Genomic DNA, 22,014 nt, shown 5'->3' on the forward strand with positions numbered 1-22,014 from the left:
AATATCTTCTAGAGAAATCTACTGTAGGCTGAGACATAAAGCTTATAAAACAGGTGTGTGTGAGTTTTGCTGGATTATCTTCCCTGTTCACTATACTCAAGTATTATTTTCTCATTCTCTATTTACTTATTGACTAAAGACACCACCAGGCTATATCCAGTCATTTTAGAACCAGCAGGTGATGGCCTCTAGACATAGGAACTCGCCATAGCGGTGGGGCTGTGGTTGTGGGGTGTGGGTGCTGAGAAGGGGATCACACTCAGAGCCTTGCATCTTCACGTGTGCACCTTGACCTTAGAGCTTATTAATAACTTACCAACGGCTCACAGAATAATCACTTTCCTGTAGGACCCTCAGGCCTGGTGTCCAGGATTGTACAAGGATACCCAAGCTGAAGAGACAGAGGGATTTTCTATAAGAACATCCCCCCTCCTTGTTTTCTCACTCTATATCTCAAATTCAATAGATATTTTTTGTCTCACTCTGCTTTTACATTTTACATTATGAAGGTCTTAGTTGATAATTTATACTATGGTACCACATAGATGAAGACGTGACAATATATCTGCCAAAACAAGTATAAGATTCACATATTTTATGAAATATTGAAGTGAATGCACATTTTACAATGAAAGTATTCATAACTAGATCAAAAATCATTTGGAAAGAAAGTGAAACAAAAATGTAGTTTTATTTTGATGAGGATAATTCTTAAGAGACAGTTTTGTATAGAAAAAGTTAATGACTTTTTAATGTGTGATTAAAATATAAAAGTGTGGGTGGGGGATTTTAGCAACTAGAGAATGGCCTAAATAATCTACCTCTAAGATCCCTTCTTACCCTGAGATTCTATGATCTGCAAATGTCGCTGAGTATCTAAAGCTTCAGAGTACGACCCAGCTAATTCAGTATCCCATATGGTCTACCCACAGGAAAAGCACACCACAGGATTTTCATTGGAGCTTTGAAAGCCATTTTAAAATTGGTCAACCAATAAATATTTATTGGGTATCTACTATGTGCAAGACACTGTGCCAAGAACATCAGAAGACTCAAAGGACAAGATTCCTTTCCTCTTGAAGTTTTCAACATTGTATATTCTCAAATTTCTGAGCTCTTCTTATGAAATCTATCCCAGGAAACTTTCTCCTAAGAAACTCCCTAGAGTTAGAAGTAACTTTCTAGATAATTCCAAGTATTCTTCCACTCTAGGAATGAATATACAGATAGTAGGCCAACATACCATTATTAAAAAAACAAAACAAAACCCCTGAATGTATTCTAGCAAGGCAATACAGAAATACCGACTTTACAAAATAATTTACATTATTTAATCAGGATACAAAGAAAGTATGTCTGCAAGTAATTCTACCAGGACGTGAAAAATAAGACTTTATGTTGGTAGTAGCATACGCTGGTAGAATCACTTATATTATACTGTTAAGGAAAACTGACCATTAAGTGTTTCTCTTATTTGATTAGGATAGTGATTCCTAAAATGTGCTCTTCAGATCCTGCAGACTATGAATTGGAGATGGGGTGTGGCAAGTCCCACATGTTTTTCCTGGATGCTCAGTTCCAGCCTGGCATTGTTTCCCTTCCCACATTCCTAAGCCTTGTCACCAGGCTGCTAGTTCTAGGTAACTAGCCTATCTTCCCCCACACTTCTTAATGTGTTCCTCTGGCTAAGCTGTATCTACCTGGTAAAGGCCATAAGAAAAACAAAAAACAAAAGTAGATACCAGTTGTCTACTATTTCTGAAATATATTCTACAGTGATGGTCAGATCAGGTCAAAAAAACCAGCATAGGATTTGGAGAATAGATACAAAAAGGAAGAGAGATAGGTGGTCTTAAGGTATGAAACTGGTGTAGCAGGGAAAAAGAAAAGTTGAAGGGAAGAAAGTCAGAGAAGAAAAGGATTGATTGATAAGTGATCCATTAAGAGAGAGAACGGAAAGGTGGGAAGAGCGGGAGACATAATGAAGAAGGTTGAGGTAAAAACAAGCAATGGTTGAAGATAGCTTAGGATGTAAAAAGTGACAGAAAGTGGGAAAGATGGGGAAGAAAAAATAGGAAGCTAAATACAGAAGAGCTGACAGAAAGAAAACATAGAAGGAAGCAAGGAAATGATCGAGTAAAGAGAGAAGTAGTGGAAGATAAAAGATGTCAAAAGAATGTTGGGTAGGAAAGAAAAAAACTGACAAGGACCAACACAAGAAAAAACTGTACAATCATCTGGATTGTACTGATGTATAGATCTCCATGCATAGAATGGAAAGTTCATCTGCCTTTCTGTCTTGCAAAACTAGAGAATTTTGCAAATATGGAACTTCGAAAGCAAAGGAAGAATTAGCAAATAAAGGGAAACTAACCCAGACAAGTGGCTTGCAAGTCTAAAGGTGATGGAGGTCATAGCCTTTCTCCTTTTTAGGTCTGTGTTAATTAGTTACAGTACTGAATCTAGCAACCCCCAGAACCCCAACCTCAACAGCATCACCTGGGCCACTACTCCTATTGCTGGAATGGGGAAAACTTAGGGATCACCAAGAGGATCAGATACTTAATTGAGTTTGGGGGGTGGAATGTTGGGGAACCACTGTGGGATATCAGGTATTTTCCTTCCCCAAAGAATATTTGGTTGCAATAATCCCTAGGCCTGAAGTAGTAAGCAGTCTTGCACATGGTCCTGTGGGTTGGTCCCTAATTGAAGAGAATCAAATGGAGTGTGTTCATCTGCATTAAGTGGATCTACATTTATACTCTGAAACTCTGCCCCAGTAGCTAATCTAGACAATGAGTTTGGACTTTCAGTAGGCATAATTGGATCTTCATCAAATGGGCCTTGCCTTCCAATGCTAGATGGAGTTCCTGTGCTGGAGGAGTGGTACTTCGCTATTTCGGAGCCAAAGCATGGTAACTGTAGGATGCTGGATGGTCGTTGTTGCTGCCCTTCATCCTCATTTCCTTGCACTTCACTTTGGATTCCTTCTGGCTGTGGGCCTTCATCAGGTGAACCGATAACAAGCTGTTCGGGAGTAAGGTCAGCAGTTCTTTCATCGAACTGGTTGTCTTCAAATATTTGTTCTAAAACATTGTTCCCATCTCCTCCAAGATCACTTGTGAGACAAGGCATATTCTTTGATTGAAGGGAAGTGGCTTCAGGAAAGGGCATAATTCCCCTCTGGCTCAGTTGATTCTTCATAGAACATGGTGTGTTCCTTCTCAGAGTGGACACGTCATCTCTAAAAGGACTTGGGTTTTGACTTTCCCCAGGCAGTCTTTTCTCTGAGCTGTTTCTTTGGTCAGGCAGGTTGCTTGTAGGAGAGATGGTATGTCTTGCATGTTTAGTATGACTATCTTCTGTGTACAGAGGGCTGGTGTCTTGAGTCTCTCCTGGTACAGGACCAAAGGATGGAGTATAGTCCTGGAGAGCAAGTGCATTGTCCTTGTGTCCTGTGGAGCCACCAGCACAGCAAGGGCCTCTCTGGCTAAGGTGAAATACATGTGCTTCTTTTTGACCTGCTGGGTAACTTGGAGGAATTAAGTCCGGGAAAGCCAAATGTTCTCCGTCTGGTGAATTTAATCTGGTAATTTGCATGCCATAATTCAAATTCTCACCTTCACGCCATGTTGGAATTTTCTGAAGTCCAGCTGGGGAATTGCTAGGATAGGGCTGGTTCTCTTTCTGGTGTGGTGGACTAGGGGGTGCTTTGTGTAAAGTTGTAGGCTGATCCCAGAAATTTCTGTTAAAATATGGCCGCCTTTCTTTCTGCCCTTGGGTTTGAATCCTGTGGTCCCAGGAGTTCCAAGAAGGAAACAGAGTGCTTTCTTCTTGTCCAACAGCATTATTAGCATAATAGCCCCTGCTCTCCACAGGTGGTGGTACAGTGGGAGCTGTATTATATGATGGAAAATTTTCATCTGGGTTCCAGGGGTAAAATTCACCATAAGGGAAATCTTCCCTGGGTTTTGATGGATTATCTAAGGAATAGGGAAGGTATTCCTTTGGTTGATTTGAGGTATATTGCTCCCCTTCATAGTGCCTAACTGTTGGACCTTCTTTAAAGCTTGTCTCCTCCATACCCCATCTACTTTGTCCTGGGAAAGATTCATCTCCAGTTGGATCAAGTGGGTCCTCTTCATTATAAGGCACTGTTTCTTTCAGCTCTGGAGTATTTATAGGGTACAGCGAATTTTTGGGTTGCCCTATATTATTGGGAGAATCATCTCTTTCATCCCACGTATTGCTTCTAGGGTACGGTGAGTTTTCCCTGGGATCATAAGAGTTAGGGTAGTAAGAGTCGGGATAGTAAACACCTCCCCTAGAGCCATGAGAAGGATGAGGTAAGTGTTCCTCCTGCCTCCCAGGATCTTCCTTAAAAGATGGAGAGATTTCTTGGTGATTCCAAGTATTTCTTCCAGCAGGAAAATGTTCTCTTGCAGGGGAAGGAATTTCCTCTTGGTATACAGGTTGATATGTACTGTGCTTTAATTCCGGCTGATTAGTTTCTGATTCATATGGGTTTCTTCTTGGCTCCAAAATAATCCCTTTGGGCAAATTCTGGGTTTGGGTTTGTCCATCAGAATTTGGGGCTCTTCTGGAATCTCCTCTTGGGTAATAAGAGTTTTCATGTTGATCAATAGAATTAAAACTTGGGACTAGCATGTTACTCTCAGGGTGAGGCAGTTTATAGTTTGATTTATTAACTCCATAATCTTGAGAGTTTTTCCAGGGGCCAGATGGATCCCTTGTAGGAATGACTATTCTTTCTTTTGGACCTACTGGTTTCTCTCCTGGATTTTGGATTTTTTCATTGTGGACAACCGTACCCTGTTTGGGACTCAGAGGAGCAACATTGGTTCCCACAGGGTGTTTATTTGGTCCCTGAGGCTTTCTTCTGAAATTGCCCAGATTTCCTGCATGATTGGGAGAATTCCCTCTTGCAGTAGAAGCATAAGCCTTGCGATAAATTGGATTTCCTGGACGAACTGCTTGTTTGCGTTCCAAAGCAAAGGAGTTCCACCGAGGACCCCGTTGAAACTGTTGATTTCGGTAAAAAGGCCCATTCTGTCTGTGCCCCATGATAGTACCAGTGGGACGCCATTGCCTCCCTACAGGAAAATTTCGGTTGTTAGGATTTGGATAATTTTCATGAATATTTGGCTGACTTGGTCCCCACATGATTTGAGTTCTTGGTACTGCCTGACCTGAAACATTAACGGTAGGGGATGAGTTAACCCCGTTTTGAGCCATGTTTGGGCCTGTTGGGCTGGTGTCATTTCCACCCTGACTTCCTCCAGGGATGGGTGCATTTGACTGAGTAGAATTAGTCTCAGGACCTGTAGAATTACCCGAGGGCTCAGCAGCTGGACTCTCTTTTTTAGGAGGATCTTCTTCTTTGGGCTTTTCAAAATCTTGTTCAAACATCTCTTCTGAATAATAAGGAGGACGACCCCCAAATCCCTGATATCCAAAATATCCAAAGTAAGGATTCTGTAGGGAAGAAGATGGAAATCAGTAATTACTCTTTGTTTTCCACCACGCCGTTGCTCGGAATCTTCTAATGTAATAGGGAAATTAGCCACATGCTTCTTTCAAAACCAGTAGCTATGCTTTCTTTCTTGAAAGTTAATTCTGCCTTGGTTTCCTTGACCCTACTCCCTTCTGGTTCTCTCTTCGGGTATTCTTTCTGACTGTTACTTCTCAGTTTTCTCTTCCTAGACCTGGATCCTAAATCTGAGGGGTTTTTTGTTTTTTTTGTTTTTAAAGGATTCCATTTTCTGTCCTTCTCATTCTTCTGTTCTCATTTCACACACCTACCTTGAGCAATCTATTGCAGGCCAATTTTTTCAATACAGACATATACCAGTGACTCCCAAAGCCAAAAGTCTGGCCCGTGACACTCTCTCCTGAGGCTGAGGCAGCAAGACTTCGTCACTAAAGATCTCATGGGTGCCTCCAACTGCATGTAAATTGGACCTATCACCCCCAAAACTTCCTTCTCCAATATTCTATATCTAAATAACATTCACCGCTATCTACCCAGTTTTCCAGGTTTCTACTCTCCTCTATTTCCCTGGACAATCAATAGCCAAGTCCTATAAAACCTAAACTTCCATCCTGTCCCTCCTCCTCTGTCCCCAGTACCCTTGAACTATTGCAATAGTTTTCTTACTGGTTACTCTGCTTGTAATTTAACTTTCCTCTAATCTTGTCTCTCCACTCTTCAGAACAGTAGAGGTTAAGAGTGGGGGTTGGTAGAATTTCTGTCACTTTCCTCTTTAAATATTATTTAAAGTTCTCCTCCCTTACAGGATAAAACTCTAAACCCCGTAGCATAACATAAAAAGCAGGGCTAAAGAGTGGAGCTCTACACAGATATGGGTTAAAATCCCTGTTTCATCAGTACTAATCGTGTAACTCTGGGCTAACCTCAATTTATGATAACCTCAGTTATTTGTAAACTCAAGATAATAAAATAATACCTACCTCATAGGTTGTCATGAGGGTCAAAAGAGAGAACATCTGTGAAGCTCAGTGCCCAGTACTTAGTAAGTACCTAACAAATGTTGTACATTATATAACACCACCACCACCACCACCACCACTAATAATTTTTTTATAATCATCTGGCCCATAACTATTCCATCCAGCCTCATTTCCTCCCCCTTGTACTTAATGCAGTTGCAAACCAAAACTACTACTTGCAGCACTGTTCACAATAGAACCTAAATGTCTATCAACAGATGAATGGAAAAGGCAGATGTGGTAAAGACATACCATGGAATATTATTAAGCCTTAAGAAAGAAGGAAACTTCAATATGTAACAGGATAGATGAACCTTGAGGACATTCTGCTAAGTGACATCCCAGGAGGAGGAAAACAGACTTTTTCATCCCATGCTAACTGGCCCATTCTGCTTTATTTTCTCATACTATTGTTTTGAAAATTCAAAGTGCCTGTTTTTCGGTTGCATACAATTATCTGAATCATTTTTATCTGGTAATTTCAATCTCAAATGCATATTTTTATTTAATTTTTAAAACTTTTTACATTTTTAAAGCATTTTATGTAAGTAATCTCTACATCCAGCGTGGGGCTCAGACTCATGACCTTGAGATCAAGAGTTGCATGCTCTTTTGACTGAGCCAGCCAGGCACATCTTTTTAAAAGCACCTTATGCCATTACTGATAGTAATTTCCAATGTCATTATTTTTACTCCCTCCTTGCTCCCTTTCCCATCCTCTTATCCCCCTGAGCCGTTTCACTGAGGACATATATATTTAGAGGAAAAAAGGAAGTAAGCTCCTGGGGTGGAGTTCCATACCAGAATCACTGTAATGACTTTTTGATGACACAGGGGGCTAGAATATTTTCACAGTGTATCACTCTGCGACACGCATTTGGCTCTTCTAGTGTGGTGTGGTAAAGAAGCCATTGGACAGGGTGTCAGAAGGGCTCTAGGTCCAGTTTATCCACTAACTCAGTGGTTGAAATTGAATAGTAATGTGTCTTTGGGCTTCAATTTATTTGTACAATGAAGGAGTTAGATGATTACTTAATTCTGCTCTGGGGATAACTTTCTAGGATGCATTTCCTTCCTTCTCTGCTTTTTAGTTGCTCCATCACTGTCCAGAGTCCAAAGACTCTGGAGCAAATGTTATTAGGTTAGTCTTCTTAGAGAGAGACAGAGAAAGAAAGAGAAATAGAGGGAGGGAGAGAAGGGAGGAGGGGAGAAAGAGAGAGGGAGGGAGGGAGGGAGGGAGGGAGGGAGGGAGGGAGAAAGTTCAGTAAATGTAGAGGAGAAATGATATATCACATTTATTTTTGTTACTGGCTCTTTTTCTTATATAATGGGCACTTGAGCTACAAATTCATGTGTTGAATTTTAACCTTTTTATTAAATAGGAATCAAAAAGTAGAGGTTAATGGATTGTGATTCCTAATGGGGAATGTAGCTTTGTACTCACCCCGCCTTCTTCATTGCTGCCTGGCGGACGTCCATAACCTGGTGGTACCCTCTGAAATGTGAAAAGCATAATGAACACAAGGGAAAAACCACGTTCTAGGCTGCCGTTTGTTTGCACAACTCACGGCGTCTTAAAATAGTTCAAGTCAATGATTGGGTGTTAGCATTGTTCGTTTTTAGCTTCTGAGTCATTAGCTCTCACAATCTATTAGTTATAATTATTATAGTTATAATCCATCAGTGAATACTGGTAAATACAAAGGCTTCAGCTGGATTCTAGATTATCCTACTCAGAATACCATGTATGGCTGTGTCTCCTAGCATCACCCCCATCACCCCCAACAACCCCAACACACACACACACACACACACACACACACACACACACACACACATACACAGAGAGAGAGAGAGAGAGAGAGAGAGAGAGAGACAGGGAGATCTGAGTGCTGTTAGGATCTAAACATCCTTATTAGAACATAATATAATGAAGTTGAAATAATGATGCTATTTTTAGAGAGTCTCTGTCACATTTAGGATTACAAACTGACAATTTCTCTTGGATTATTACTATAACTTTTTTATTCGAGCAAGGTTTATTTTCCTAACCAAACTTGGAGGCTGAGTGTTTGCTCAGGGGAGAGTTTAGAAAATTGCTCCAACTCTCACAGACCTTCAGGAAGTTCTATGTGGATGAGATCATAGTTGAACATGAGAATCATGCTTATCTGCTTTTTGAATCTCCACCTGGTACTGCCTTAGTTTCCTGAGTTCAGAATGGCCAGTGAAAGGAAGTCACTCTTTTAAAGAAAAAAAAAAGTAAGGGACTCTTAATCCTTGAGTGAATTGCTCCTTATTGATAAGAAGGCTTCTTGGTTATAGAGTTATAGCTAAGAAAAACCAATGCTGTAGCTGAATAAAAAGTCATCAAATATTTGCTGCTTCTGTTAGTTTAACAGCAATCAGCCTTTAAACTTTTATTTAGTTCATATAGTTTATTTTGTGATTTATGTTTTTAATGCCTGTGATGCAATTTCAATAGTACATTTTATTTTAATGATTTTAAACTTTAAAGGATTCTCATAAATATTATTTTGCAAGACTCTTTATAATGAAACATCTGTGGCTAGAAATAATGAGATGTCATGGGAAGATCTTAGTCTAATCATAGCTTATCTTATGATTTTCAAACTCCGTTTTGTCTCATTTTCCCCATTACATTAAATGAAGATAATCTTTGTATTTTCTAATCTCTTAGGAAAGTGCGGAATAGTTGCAAAGTAGCACAGTCCTTTAAAATCAATTCATTAACTAAGTTATTAGTGGTTGTTTGGCGATTTGGACCATTCATGTCACCAATTTGTCCAAGTAAAAAACTCATTAAACCATTTTTTCCCTACATGATTCTGATATGATGATTTTTTTTCATACTCTCCACTGATTGGCATATGGCATTCCATTTAGAGAGTATGAACTCATACTAGTTTGAGACATAACGTGTTAATATTATTTTTCACTTCTAGTATAAAGAAAAAAACTCACATATGGAACTTGCCAGGGTGGCTGTTGATAGAGCCCATTGCTGAATGGTGGGAATAGCCCATTGCCGAATGGTGGGAATGCCTAAAGAGAAAGAAAGAATCACAGTGGTGCGGAAGTGAGAAGGATGAATGGAAAACAAAACAAACCTATTAAATACAACTGTTTGATACTTGGGAGTCCGCATCTCCCTTTGCATTAAACTGTGATTTCCTTTTTTTAGGGCTGAGATGATAATAATAATAACAACAACAACTGGTGTTAGTATCATTGAACACTTATGTTCTAGGTATTGTGCTGTGCATTTTATTGTAGTAAACTGATTGAATCCTCATCTGAACACAGAAGACATGTGCCAAAGACATTATTTCCTTTTCACAGAAGATTCTGAGGTTCAGAGAAGTTGAGTCATTTGCCCTCAATCTCTTGGCTTGTAAATGACCCAGGAGTGTCTTTTTTTCAATTTTGTATTCTCTACATCTGTAAAGGTGTCTGATAATAAATAAATAGTGTCTGTTAACTGATGAAGAGGCAGCATTTTAGAAGCTCTGCACTGGATAATATCTTGAGAAATCATTTGCACATCTTCTTGCTTTAAGTCAGGACTACTTACGCCACACAGAAGTACTGGAAGCAGTGTTACCTTTCAAGTATTTTGGGTCATCAAAGCATAGATCTGGAAGGGACCTAGAGATTGTTTCTTTACTCATGGGGAACCTGGAGCCCAGAAAGGTAAGGTTACTGCTCAAGATCATTCAACTAATAAGGGCTGGGGATAGAACTTGAATCCCTGCTCCCTGAGTCTTCTGTTAGTGCTCATGTTACAATACCGTGTTGTCTCAGCATTTTAGAAGGAGCCTCTCTAAGGCAACAGTATTTTGGTAATTTTTTTTTAATAAAAAAAGTTTTTTTAAGTAATCTGTACATCGAATGTGGGGCTCAAACTCATGACAGTGAGATCAAGAGCCGCATGCTCTACCGACGGAGCCAGCCTGGTGCCCCTGTTTTGGTAATTTTTAATCACACAAAGGCTGGAGGTAACTTGCAAGGCAATTTTCAGTAGGTTCTGCAGCATCACCTGAGAAGAATGTAAAAACTGAAGATTCTGTTTCATACATAGCAGTACCTGTACTGAGAAACATTGGAGAAAGTATGTATGTGGGGATGGTATGGCTCTCCAAATCCCTCTGAGGCCATTTATTGACTCTGGTTTGGAATCTTGCTGGGCAAGCCTCACCTGAGGTGGCTGGGTTTCCTCTTCTGGCTGTGCTGGGGTAGGCGGTGGCTGCTTTAAAGGCTGCTTTGGTGGTGGCTTTTTTGGCTGAGGCTCGTTGGGATTCTGAGTCTCTGGGATTTGATCAGTCTTGCTCTTTTGGCGTTTGGGTGCTGAAGGAGGTGAGGATTTCTGTAGGTGGCCCATGTTGGGTGGCGGTTGAGGCCACATGGGCATCTGGTACTGTGGGAAGACCGGAGGCATACCATTCCCGTACAAGGGGCCCAGCTGTGCCATCTGCAAGGGTAGCAAATAACAGTCAAATAGGAGGAGGGCCAAGATTCCAGTTTTCCTCATCCACTAATGTAAGTCTCTAAACTCAGCCAAGGATCTTAAAAATTCTATGAAACTTAACTCAACCATGGAAACCTCAAGATCTTTAGCATTTCTTTAAATGTAGTCTTACAGAAATGAATTTCAGTCTTTTAGAAAACCAACTAACAAAGCAAAAGACAGGATTAGGTGAGAAATTTCATTTTAAGAATCTGGCTGATCATTTTCTAACTCTGAAGCACTGACTCACATAAGAAGTGTATGAGTCAGGTTACAGAGGAGTTGGCATCAAATTTGAAACTCCCGTGACTTGTTACAGGCTGGAAAAGGAGAAAAAGCAACAAAAGGATGAAGGAAGTGAGAGTGACAAACGGGGGGAAAAAAACAATAAAAGAGAGAGGTAGAGAATAAAAATCCTCTTTGTGAACTTCTTTATATGGTGCCTATGGTTTTTGGTTGCTGGTGAATTTTCATTAATTCCATCTTCATTATCAGAGTCTCCACAATTTCAAGGTTGGCAGGGAAGCAAAAGTAGTTATAATCTGAAGAAGCTAATTTATGAATTGATCTCCTACAATGTCAGTTCCCATTCAAAAATTCCTGCTCTGGTTTAACACCAGTCTCTATCGCCAGTCTTCATTAATCAGTCTCTCGCTGTCTTTTGGGTGATACACACAAATACAGAGCAATTGCCATGTGGATTAATGGAAGGTGAAATTGTGAATCTTGCATTATGATGCAGAATTTCATGACCATTAGCTCAGTGAAAATTTCAAATCACAGGCAAAGTCACTAAAAGCGAGAATGAGAGTTTGAAAGAGTTGAGCCAATCAATAGTTGAAGAGAAAATTGGCAAGGAGCATGATGGTAGGTGAGAAGCTTTCAAAGAGAATGACTTGAATAAAGGATTAAGAGAAAATTGAAGTCCTTGATCTTTCCTCCCAGTGGTTCTTACGATCATCACAAAAGTCAAAAGTGACATATAGTATTGCTGTACTGTCATGTAATTTTTGTCAGAAAAATTATGCCAAACCCATCCATTTGCTGTCTACAAGAGACTCATTTTGAACCCAGAGATACATTCAGACTGAAAGTAAAGGGATGGAGTACCATCTTTCATGCAAATGGACCTCAAAAGAAAGCTGGGGTAGCAATTCTCATATCAGATAGATTGGATTTTAAACTAAAGACTATAGTTAGAGACACAGAAGGGCACTATATTATTCTTAAAGGATGTATCCAACAAGTGGATATGACAATTATAAATATATATGCCCCCAACAGGGGAGCAGCAAGATACACAAGCCAACTCTTAACCACAATAAAGAGACATATAGATAAAAATACATTAATAGTAGGGGACCGCAATACCCCACTATCAGAAATAGACAGAACACCCTTGCAAAAACTAAGCAAAGAATCAAAGGCTTTGAATGCCATACTCGACGAGTTGGACCTCATAGATATATATAGAACACTACACCCCAGAACCAAAGAATACTCATTCTATTCTAATGCCCATGGAACATTCTCAAGAATAGACCATGTTCTGGGACACAAAACAGGTCTCAACCGATACCAAAAGATTGAAATTATCCCCTGCATATTCTCAGACCACAACGCTCTGAAATTGGGACTCAACCACAAGGAAAAATTTGGAAGAAACTCAAACACTTGGAGACTAAGAACCATCCTGCTCAGGAATGACTCGATAAACCAGGAAATCAAAAATCAATTTAAACAATTTATGGAGACCAACGAGAATGAAAACACAACAGTCCAAAACCTATGGGATACTGCAAAGGCAGTCCTAAGGGGGAAATACATAGCCATCCAAGCCTCACTCAGAAGAATAGAAAAATCTAAAATGTAGGTTTTATATTCTCATCTCAAGAAGCTGGAACAGCAACAGAGGGACAGGCCTAATCCACTCACGAGGAAGCAGTTGACCAAGATTAGAGCAGAAATCAATGAATTAGAAACCAGAAGTACAGTAGAGCAGATCAACAGGACTAGAAGCTGGTTCTTTGAGAGAATCAATAAAATTGACAGACCACTGGCAAGACTTATCCAAAAGAAAAGAGAAAGGACCCAAATTAATAATATTATGAATGAAAAAGGAGAAGTCACAACCAACACCAATGAAATTGGAAGGATTATTAGAAATTTTATCAACAGCTATATGCCAATAAATTAAGCAATCTGGAAGAGATGGAGGCCTTCCTGGAAACCTATAAACTACCAAGACTGAAACAGGAAGAAATTGATTCCTTAAACAGGCCAATTAATTATGAAGAGATTGAGTCAGTGATAAACAACCTTCCAAATAACAAAACTCCAGGCCCGGACGGTTTTCCTGGGGAATTCTACCAAATATTCAAATAAGAAATACTATCTATTCTCCTAAAACTATTTTAAAAAATAGAAACAGAAGGAAAGCTACCAAACTCATTCTATGAGGCCAATATTACCTTGATCCCCAAACCAGGCAAAGACCCCATCAAAAAGGAGAATTACAGACCGATTTCCCTAATGAATATGGACGCCAAAATCCTCAACAAGATCCTGGCTAATAGAATCCAACAGTACATTAAAAGGATTATCCATCACGATCAAGTGGGATTCATACCTGGGATGCAAGCGTGGTTCAACATTCGCAAATCAATCAGCGTGATACATCATATCAACAAGAAAAGACTCAGGAAGCATATGATCCTCTCAATCGATGCCAAAAAAGCATTTGACAAAATACAGCATCCTTTCCTGATTAAAACCCTTCAGAGTGTAGGAATAGAAGGTACATTTCTCAATCTCATAAAAGCCATCTATGAAAAGCCTACTGCAAATATTATTCTCAATGGGGAAAAGCTGGAAGCCTTTCCCTTAAGATCAGGAACTCGACAAGGATGCCCACTCTCGCCACTATTATTCAACATAGTACTAGAAGTCCTTGCAACAGCAATCAGACGACAAAAAGGGATCAAAGGTATTCAAATTGGCAAAGAAGAAGTCAAAATGTCTCTCTTTGCAGATGACATGATACTCTATATAGAAAACCCAAAAGAAGCCACTCCCAAACTATTAGAAGTTATAGAGCAATTCAGTAATGTGGCGGGATACAAAATCAATGCTCAGAAATCAGTTGCATTTCTATACACGAATAATGAGACCGAAGAAAGAGAAATTAGGGAATCCATCCCATTTACAATAGCACCAAAAACCATACGTTACCTTGGAATTAACTTAACCATAGACGTAAAGGACCTATATTTTAGAAACTATAAATCACTCTTGAAAGACATTGAAGAAGACACAAAAAGATGGAAAGATATTCCATGCTCATGGATCGGAAGAATTAACATAGTTAAAATGTCCATGCTACCCAGAGCAATCTACACTTTCAATGCTATCCCGATCAAAATACCGAGGACATTTTTCAAAGAACTGGAACAAATAGTCCTTAAATTTGTATGGAAACAGAAAAGGCCCCGAATCGCCAAGGAACTGTTGAAAAGGAAAAACAAAGCTGGGGGCATCACAATGCCGGATTTCGAGCTGTACTACAAAGCTGTGATCACAAAGACAGCATGGTACTGGCACAAAAACAGACACATAGACCAATGGAACAGAATAGAGAATCCAGAAATGGACCCTCGGCTCTTTGGGCAACTAATCTTTGATAAAGCAGGAAAAAACATCCCGTGGAAAAAAGACAGTCTCTTCAATAAATGGTGCTGGGAAAATTGGACAGCTACATGCAAAAGAATGAAACTTGACCACTCTCTCACACCATACACAAAAATAAACTCCAAATGGATGAAAGACCTCGATGTGAGACAGGAATCCATCAAAATTCTAGAGGAGAACATAGGCAGCAACCTCTACGACATCGGTCAAAGCAACCTTTTTCATGACACATCCCAAAGGCAAGAGAAACAAAAGATAAAATGAATTTATGGGACTTCATCAAGATTAAAAGTTTCTGCACAGCCAAGGAAACAGTCAGAAAAACTAAGAGGCAGCCCACGGAATGGGAGAATATATTTGCAAATGACACTACAGATAAAGGACTGGTATCCAAGATCTACAAAGAACTTCTCAAACTCAATACACGAGAAACAAATAAACAAATCATAAAATGGGCAGAAGATATGAACAGACACTTTTCCAATGAAGACATACAAATGGCTAACAGACACATGAAAAAATGTTAAAAAACATTAGCCATCAGGGAAATTCAAATCAAAACCACACTAAGATACCACCTTACGCCAGTTAGAATGGCAAAAATAGACAAGGCAAGAAACAACAATTGTTGGAGAGGATCTGGATAAAGGGGATCCCTCCTACATTGTAGGTGGGAATGCAAGTTGGTACAGCCACTCGGGAAAACAGTGTGGAGGTCCCTTAAAAAGTTAAAAATTGAGCTACCCTATGACCCAGTCATTGCACTACTGGGTATTTACCCCAAAGATACAGACGTAGTGAAGAGAAGGGCCACATGCACCCCAATGTTCATAGCAGCATTGTCCACAATAGCTAAATCGTGGAAGGAACCGAGATGCCCTTCAACAGATGACTAGATTAAGAAGCTGTGGTCCATATATACAATGGAATATTACTCAGCTATCAGAAAGAACGAGTTCTCAACATTTGCTGCAACATGGACGGCACTGGAGGAGATAATGTTAAGTGAAATAAGTCAAGCAGAGAAAGACAAATATCATATGATTTCTCTCATCTATGGAACATAAGAACTAGGAAGATCGGTAGGGGAAGAAAGGGATAAAGAAAGAGGGGTAATCAGAAGGGGGAATGAAGCATGAGAGACTATGGACTATGAGAAACAAACTGAGGGCCTCAGAGGGGAGGAGGGTGGGGGAATGGGATAGGCCGGTGATGGGTAGTAAGGAGGGCAGGTATTGCATGGTGCACTGGGTGTTATACGCAACTAATGAATCATCGAACTTTACATCGGAAACCGGGGATGGTGACTAAAATAATATAATAAAAAAACATTAAAAAAAAAGAAAAAGAAAAATTATGCGAAAAGATCCAGCTGACACATATTTCATTATTAGTTGCTTCTAAGAACTGGCACTAGTGGTAGTCATAACCTGAATTTATTTAAATAAGATAAAGCTTTATTTCGTAATTTTAGTGTTATGTTCCAAGATAATCCAAATAAAATTTACTCCCCCCCCACACATACAACTGGAGTCTTTACCATGCTATTTTTGTCCTCATTATTTGTGAATGTATGTTGTGTGATCTTTTCCCAGAACCAATTTCTCTTGCATATAAAGAATGTTAGTAATTACTAAGTTATTTTTAGTTGCATAAGAGAGCAACAGTATAGAATAACAAGGAAATTTGGGGTAAGGAGACAGGTGGAATGATCTTTCCCCCTTGAAACTCTTATAACGATTACATTGTAATTAAAACACATGGATAGCTATTGGTACCTTTAATAACTATGACAAACATTATAATGTAATTATCTGTATATAAATAAGAAATTTTCAGGGGCGCCTGGGTGGCTCAGTCATTAAGCGTCTGCCTTTGGCTCAGGGCGTGATCCTGGTGTTCCGGGATTGAGCCCCACGTCAGGCTCCTTCGCTGGGAGCCTGCTTCTTCCTCTCCCACTCCCCCTGCCTGTGTTCCCTTTTTCACTGGCTGTCTCTCTCTCTCTGTCAAATGAATAAATAAAATCTTAAAAAAAAAAAGAAGTTTTCAGAAATAATACAAAGCAGAACTTACATGTGGGGAGTTCATAAAGTTGAATTGACCATATCGCATCATCTGTGACCAAAGGAATCCAAAGATACAAAGTGAAAACTTTTTGTCTAATCAATCTACATATCACCAGAAATAAGTTGAATTTCTGATTTTAAAATACAACAGTCAAAATGTCTTTTACAAGTTATGCATGAATTTGAATTAAGTATGTAATTAAAACCTTATGTCACTTTAATTTTTAAGTCAGAATTGTATTTTGAGAAGAATCAGTATAGGATAGCAGAAAATAAAAATCTTGTCTACTTTGAAGTTTTTGAATGTTCTACTCAATTTTTTTGAAGTTTGGGATTTGAGGATGTGATAATTCTATGAAAAGATGATTCTCCTTTCTGATGTATATTGAATTTGGCTAATGATCTTGGCCATGAGTCATGTAGAAGATACTATATGCTTACGTGTCTACCTTCTAAAAACCCTTGGTACAAATGTCTACCTTTGCTAGCTTGAAAACTTGGCAAAGAAGCTAACATTAACTATATTTGAGCCCAAATTCACATTTACCTTGGAAAAGAATATTGAAGTATGTAAGTGGTATAGAAATTACTACTTTGTCTTGATTTGAGAGTTTAAGTCTTTCAAATTTCCCTCCGTCTCTTTCATAAGAAATCTTATATATCATAAAGTTTTCCTTTTTTTTAATGGACTCACAGGACAGGGCTTAGGAAAACTTCTCCCCAGAGACTTAATATACATACCTCCTCACTTTTACTGCTAAATCCAGGCATTCGGGGCATTTGCATCTGGAAGTGAGAGAATATTGGTGACAACTTCAGAACATCACTTGAAATAAACCCAATAATTATCTCCAAGCTATGCAACAATAAAACACAAAGAAAAGTCTTAAAAAATTTTTGATACTCACTGGCATAGCAACAGAATTACCAAGCAGACCTAGAAAGACCAGGAGAATCTTCATTTTTCCACTTGGTACCTGGAATACAAAACTGGATTTTATTTTTGGACTATGAAATAATTCTGCTGGCTACCCTCTGCCCAGCTGTCTGTCAAGGAGAGCACAGAAATAGACCATGATGGGGGCCTCGACCTCCATTTTTGCTTTACATTAAGAAACTACTAGTTATTATCTGGTACTGTTCTAAACTGTGAAAGGGGTCAGATTAAACAGGAAAGATAAAAGTGAGAGAGAGAGAAGATTGATACTTGAGAAGATGGGAGATGGTGTATAGCAACGGAATATGACATTAGAAACTAGGAGTTTACCTGAACAATATGAATATTGATGATTTTGAGGTGCTGGTTGCTAGGCTGGTTAGGACAGCCTAGTAAAGTCCCATTATAATCGCCATTCAGAATAATCTTAGTTTCAGTGAAGGTGCAATCCAAAGTCAGCCCTTTGAGCTACTTTCTAAGGTGCAGTAGGCAACATTCCATTATATAGAAGCTAATTAAATAAGCTAGAATATTCCATAATCCTACCCTTCTATTCTTTCCTCTATTGCTTTTATTATTATTATTGCTTTTATTATTATTTTATCTTTAAAATATCACCTCTGCCCAAGGGCTGGTCAGAGAAATAGAAAAATGTAGGCAAAGGTATATTTATCTCTTTTTTAGGCACTTTGATTAAACATACAGAGGAAAAGATTAAAGACTGTAGACTTACATGCGAAGTTTGAGAATGTTTTCATGGATTTCATTTATCCCGCTCTAGTTGATTATGCAAGCCTTGTGTAATTAAGGCTTGTAGTTACATCTTTGAACAGGGTTTTTTTCCTGAAACATTTACTTGTGTAATTCCTTAAGAAAACTCTGTTCAAATTGTGTATACAATACAGGAAAATGAAGGTTTTAATCAGAATGAATTATTTTCACGGTACATCAGATAAAACACAATTACTAGCCTTGTAACCAGCATGTAGACACCAGTGGTTGCTCAGTCTTTTTTGTTCCTTTTTCCTTTTTCTGGGCATGAAGTGCACCTAGAAGTATTTTGAGCCAATCCCCACCCTTTTGTTTGCTTCCCATAGGAGCAATATAATTAAAGGACACTTCAGCATTTTCCTAAATTATAGGTGTAATCAATTACCTTTTATATATCAGAGGAATCAGGAGAGTTTAATTAAACAAAGGAAGCAGTAATATATACATGTCTTTCTTGTTAAAGATTTTCAGAATCATGACATTTAGAAAATTAAATATAACAACTGAAGCTTGTGTCTTTAGTATAGGCTCATAAGAACACATGAAGCTAATAAAGAGAAAATTGGTGGATGTTTTCCTTTTTCAATCTAGTTTTTTTTTTAAAGATTTTATTTATTTATTCGACAGAGATAGAGACAGCCAGCGAGAGAGGGAACACAAGCAGGGGGAGTGGGAGAGGAAGAAGCAGGCTCATAGCGGAAGAGCCTGATGTGGGGCTCGATCCCAGATCACCGGGATCACACCCTGAGCTGAAGGCAGACGCTTAACCGCTGTGCCACCCAGGCGCCCCTTAAATCTAGTTTCTAAAATTATGGCCCAAGATTTGGGGGAACTGTTGGATGTTTAATGTCTCTCTTACCTACTCATCCGTTTAATCTCTGTGGCACCTGTCACTGAGATGCTTGATAATGTTACACACTTAAGTAAGAAGATGTAGCCTTTTGTTTTGCCAATACAAAATGTCACTCATTTTCTCTTTTGTAAAGTTAATATATTATATTGGATGACTGATAGTTTCCTTCCGTTTCTAAAGGTTCATGATTGGATGAAAGTCTATGATCAGCTTTTTTTTTTTTTAACTGAAAATAACACGCGTAATAGTTGCTATGGAGTACAAAGACAATGCAAGTTCTTACTTCTTCATCCCATCTTTGTTTCTTCTGACGTATTTAATAGTGTTTTACCCTCTCAAGTGTACTTCTGACTATATTTAGTTGATATGTGACCTGTATGTATTATAAAAAATGAATGAAAATACTCACCAAGTTATCTAGCTTAGGAAGAGAGGCTCCATGCCTGTACTGAAGCAGCAACATTTTTTCACCAAAATTTTGAAAAATACAGATTTGGCATGAGAAGAAACTCAAATTTAGAAATGAAACAAATAAATGAAATGAATAGCAAAACTTCAGCTCTAAGGCAGCGCATGTCATGTTAATTATTTTCTCCAATCATAGCCTTATTAGAGGGACTTCAAAATCAAGCCGAGTCTTCTGTTGCTTTAAGAGAAGGATAAAAGCTAAATCAGAGAGAAAATGACCCAGGAACCGTATTTTGAGATATTTCTAATGCAGTGTTGATAAAAATGGACTGCTCAAAGCATAGTATTAAATGAGATCTAAGTAGGTTGGAAGAAAAGTCAGAAGAAAAACGATCCACCAAATAAACCTAGTTTAAAGTTTTATCAGAAGATCAGTATGCAAACAATGACTATATAACCAACATCAAAGAATGCAATAAGGAAGTCAACCAGTATCTATGAATTAAGTTCATTTTTTGCACTATATTATTCATACTGATAATCTCTAATACTCACCCAATGCCAGTTAGTAGCTCCAATATATAACAAATAACTTTTACTTGAACTTTGTTAGCCTGTCTTTGAAATATATTCTTACTGGTCTACAGTGGAAATAACTACAAGTTGCCGAAGCCAAGGAGATCTCAAGGAGCAAGACAGTTTATTTCTTAATAATAAAACAAAATCCTTCATGAAGATGTCATGTTGTGTAACAAAAAGACTTAAAATAAAAAAATTCCTCCTGCAAGAAAGCTTGGGATAGCAAGATCACATTTAAGCTCTGTTGTAGACCTGCACAACCAATCAGCTTTGAGAAAAATGGTTTTGCCATCACAAGAGTTTAAGGTAAAAAAGCACATCCAATGTGAATTTATAATGTGTTATTATAGGAGCTGTCAAATCAAGTCTCTTATTATGTATAATAACAATCCAGGAAAATGAGCTTACAGCTGTAAATTTTGGAAGATGCTTTCCTTGATGAATTTGGGGTTTTTCAAGTATAGAAACTTTGTTTTTGCAAAGATATTTAGGGAACAAAAGTGAATATTAACTATATCCTATCGCGATAAATCACGGACTAGCATCAAAATGCAGGCCAACATATACTATCATTTAATACATTTAATTAATATTTATTTAATACACAATTAAAATGAGCTATAATGTTCTCTCCATGGACAACTCAGTGACTTCATTTGATGTGTATTACATAAGGCTATGAGGACACAGTGTTCTTTTTGAAGTCAAATATAGTTGAGTCACTTGGGATTCAGCATTTGGAACACATAGGGAAAATGATAAATGAACTCTCAGCTATTGGGGATGATACAACCCCATGAAAGTATGAGTTGAGGAATTTACTGAAGGGGTTATATGATGGATGTTTTTTGAAATCTGACTTTTTATAATAAAGATTCCACTTCTAAATGAACGGGAACTTTTTACTTTTCCTTCCTAAGAGCAACTTTGCTTTCTTTGCTGTCCTTGGACTCCCCTGTTCTCTTATGGCTCCGCAAGAGAAAAAAAAATTGTCGTGGTGATCTTTGCTTATGTTCATGTTGGCATTTAAAAATTAAGAATGTTTGAGTCTGATGCCCCAAACTGGCTCCTACTCTCTATGATTGTGCACATCATTTCATCCAGTGGTTCCGTGGGGCGCCGCTGTTCTTCCAAGGCACCAGGGGTGCCGTGTCCCTCTTTTGGGCCAGATAACCCTGCATTCCTGAGCATCCCCTTCCCCCCACCATCTCCCTGAATTTAGTACCACAAAGAAAAAAAATTGCACCAGAATATTTGACTTTCAATTAAGTTCTAAAATCTGTCTGTCTCCAAGATGTACAAAGGTCTATCTGCAACAAGTGCCTGTCTGTCTTTGATTTTGTAGGCAATGAGTGCAGCTGTAATGCTCTTTGTACTGTGTGGACGTTGAGATGAATTTGCAAGTGGTAGGATACCTAAGGGACAGTGTATTCATGTAGGTGAAACAAGGATCGTGAAGCTGGATGACACTGGCCTCTGCCTGGACCCTTCACAGAAAGACTGGAGTTTTGATGTTGGCCTGAGCCATTTAGGTTATTTCGAGCTGCCACTAAACTTCACTTTTTCTTAAAGTAAGCTCTAGGCCCAGTGTCATGTTTGAACTCATGACCCCGAGATCGGGAGTCACATGCTCCCCCCATTGAACCAGGCAGGT

General features: G+C 38.7%; 1 protein-coding gene across 1 annotated transcript; it reads right to left on the bottom strand.

The window, feature by feature from the left end:
* Positions 1-683: 683 nt before the first annotated feature.
* On the bottom strand, positions 684-19,836 carry ENAM (enamelin). Its single transcript, XM_008693183.2, has 8 exons — positions 19,783-19,836; positions 17,721-17,789; positions 17,554-17,598; positions 16,820-16,861; positions 10,751-11,023; positions 9,517-9,597; positions 7,976-8,026; positions 684-5,496 (listed from the first exon to the last, which is right to left on the bottom strand). Exons 1-8 carry the CDS (start codon positions 19,834-19,836, stop codon positions 2,653-2,655), a joined length of 3,459 nt encoding a protein of 1,152 aa, XP_008691405.2. The 3' UTR covers positions 684-2,652.
* Positions 19,837-22,014: the final 2,178 nt, after the last annotated feature.

This window comes from Ursus maritimus, unplaced genomic scaffold (genome assembly GCF_017311325.1).
Source record: "Ursus maritimus isolate PB19 unplaced genomic scaffold, ASM1731132v1 scaffold_8, whole genome shotgun sequence".
NCBI classification, from domain to species: domain Eukaryota; kingdom Metazoa; phylum Chordata; class Mammalia; order Carnivora; family Ursidae; genus Ursus; species Ursus maritimus.

Coding starts and splice junctions, on each gene's coding strand:
- ENAM (XM_008693183.2), bottom strand. CDS start 19,836: ATGTTGCTGCTTCAGTACAGGCATGGAGCCTCTCTTCCTAAGCTAGAT. Junction 11,024..16,819: donor ACTTTATGAACTCCCCACAT/GTAAGTTCTGCT, acceptor CTACCCTTGCAG/ATGGCACAGCTGGGCCCCTT. Junction 9,598..10,750: donor AGGAAACCCAGCCACCTCAG/GTGAGGCTTGCC, acceptor CTTTCTCTTTAG/GCATTCCCACCATTCGGCAA.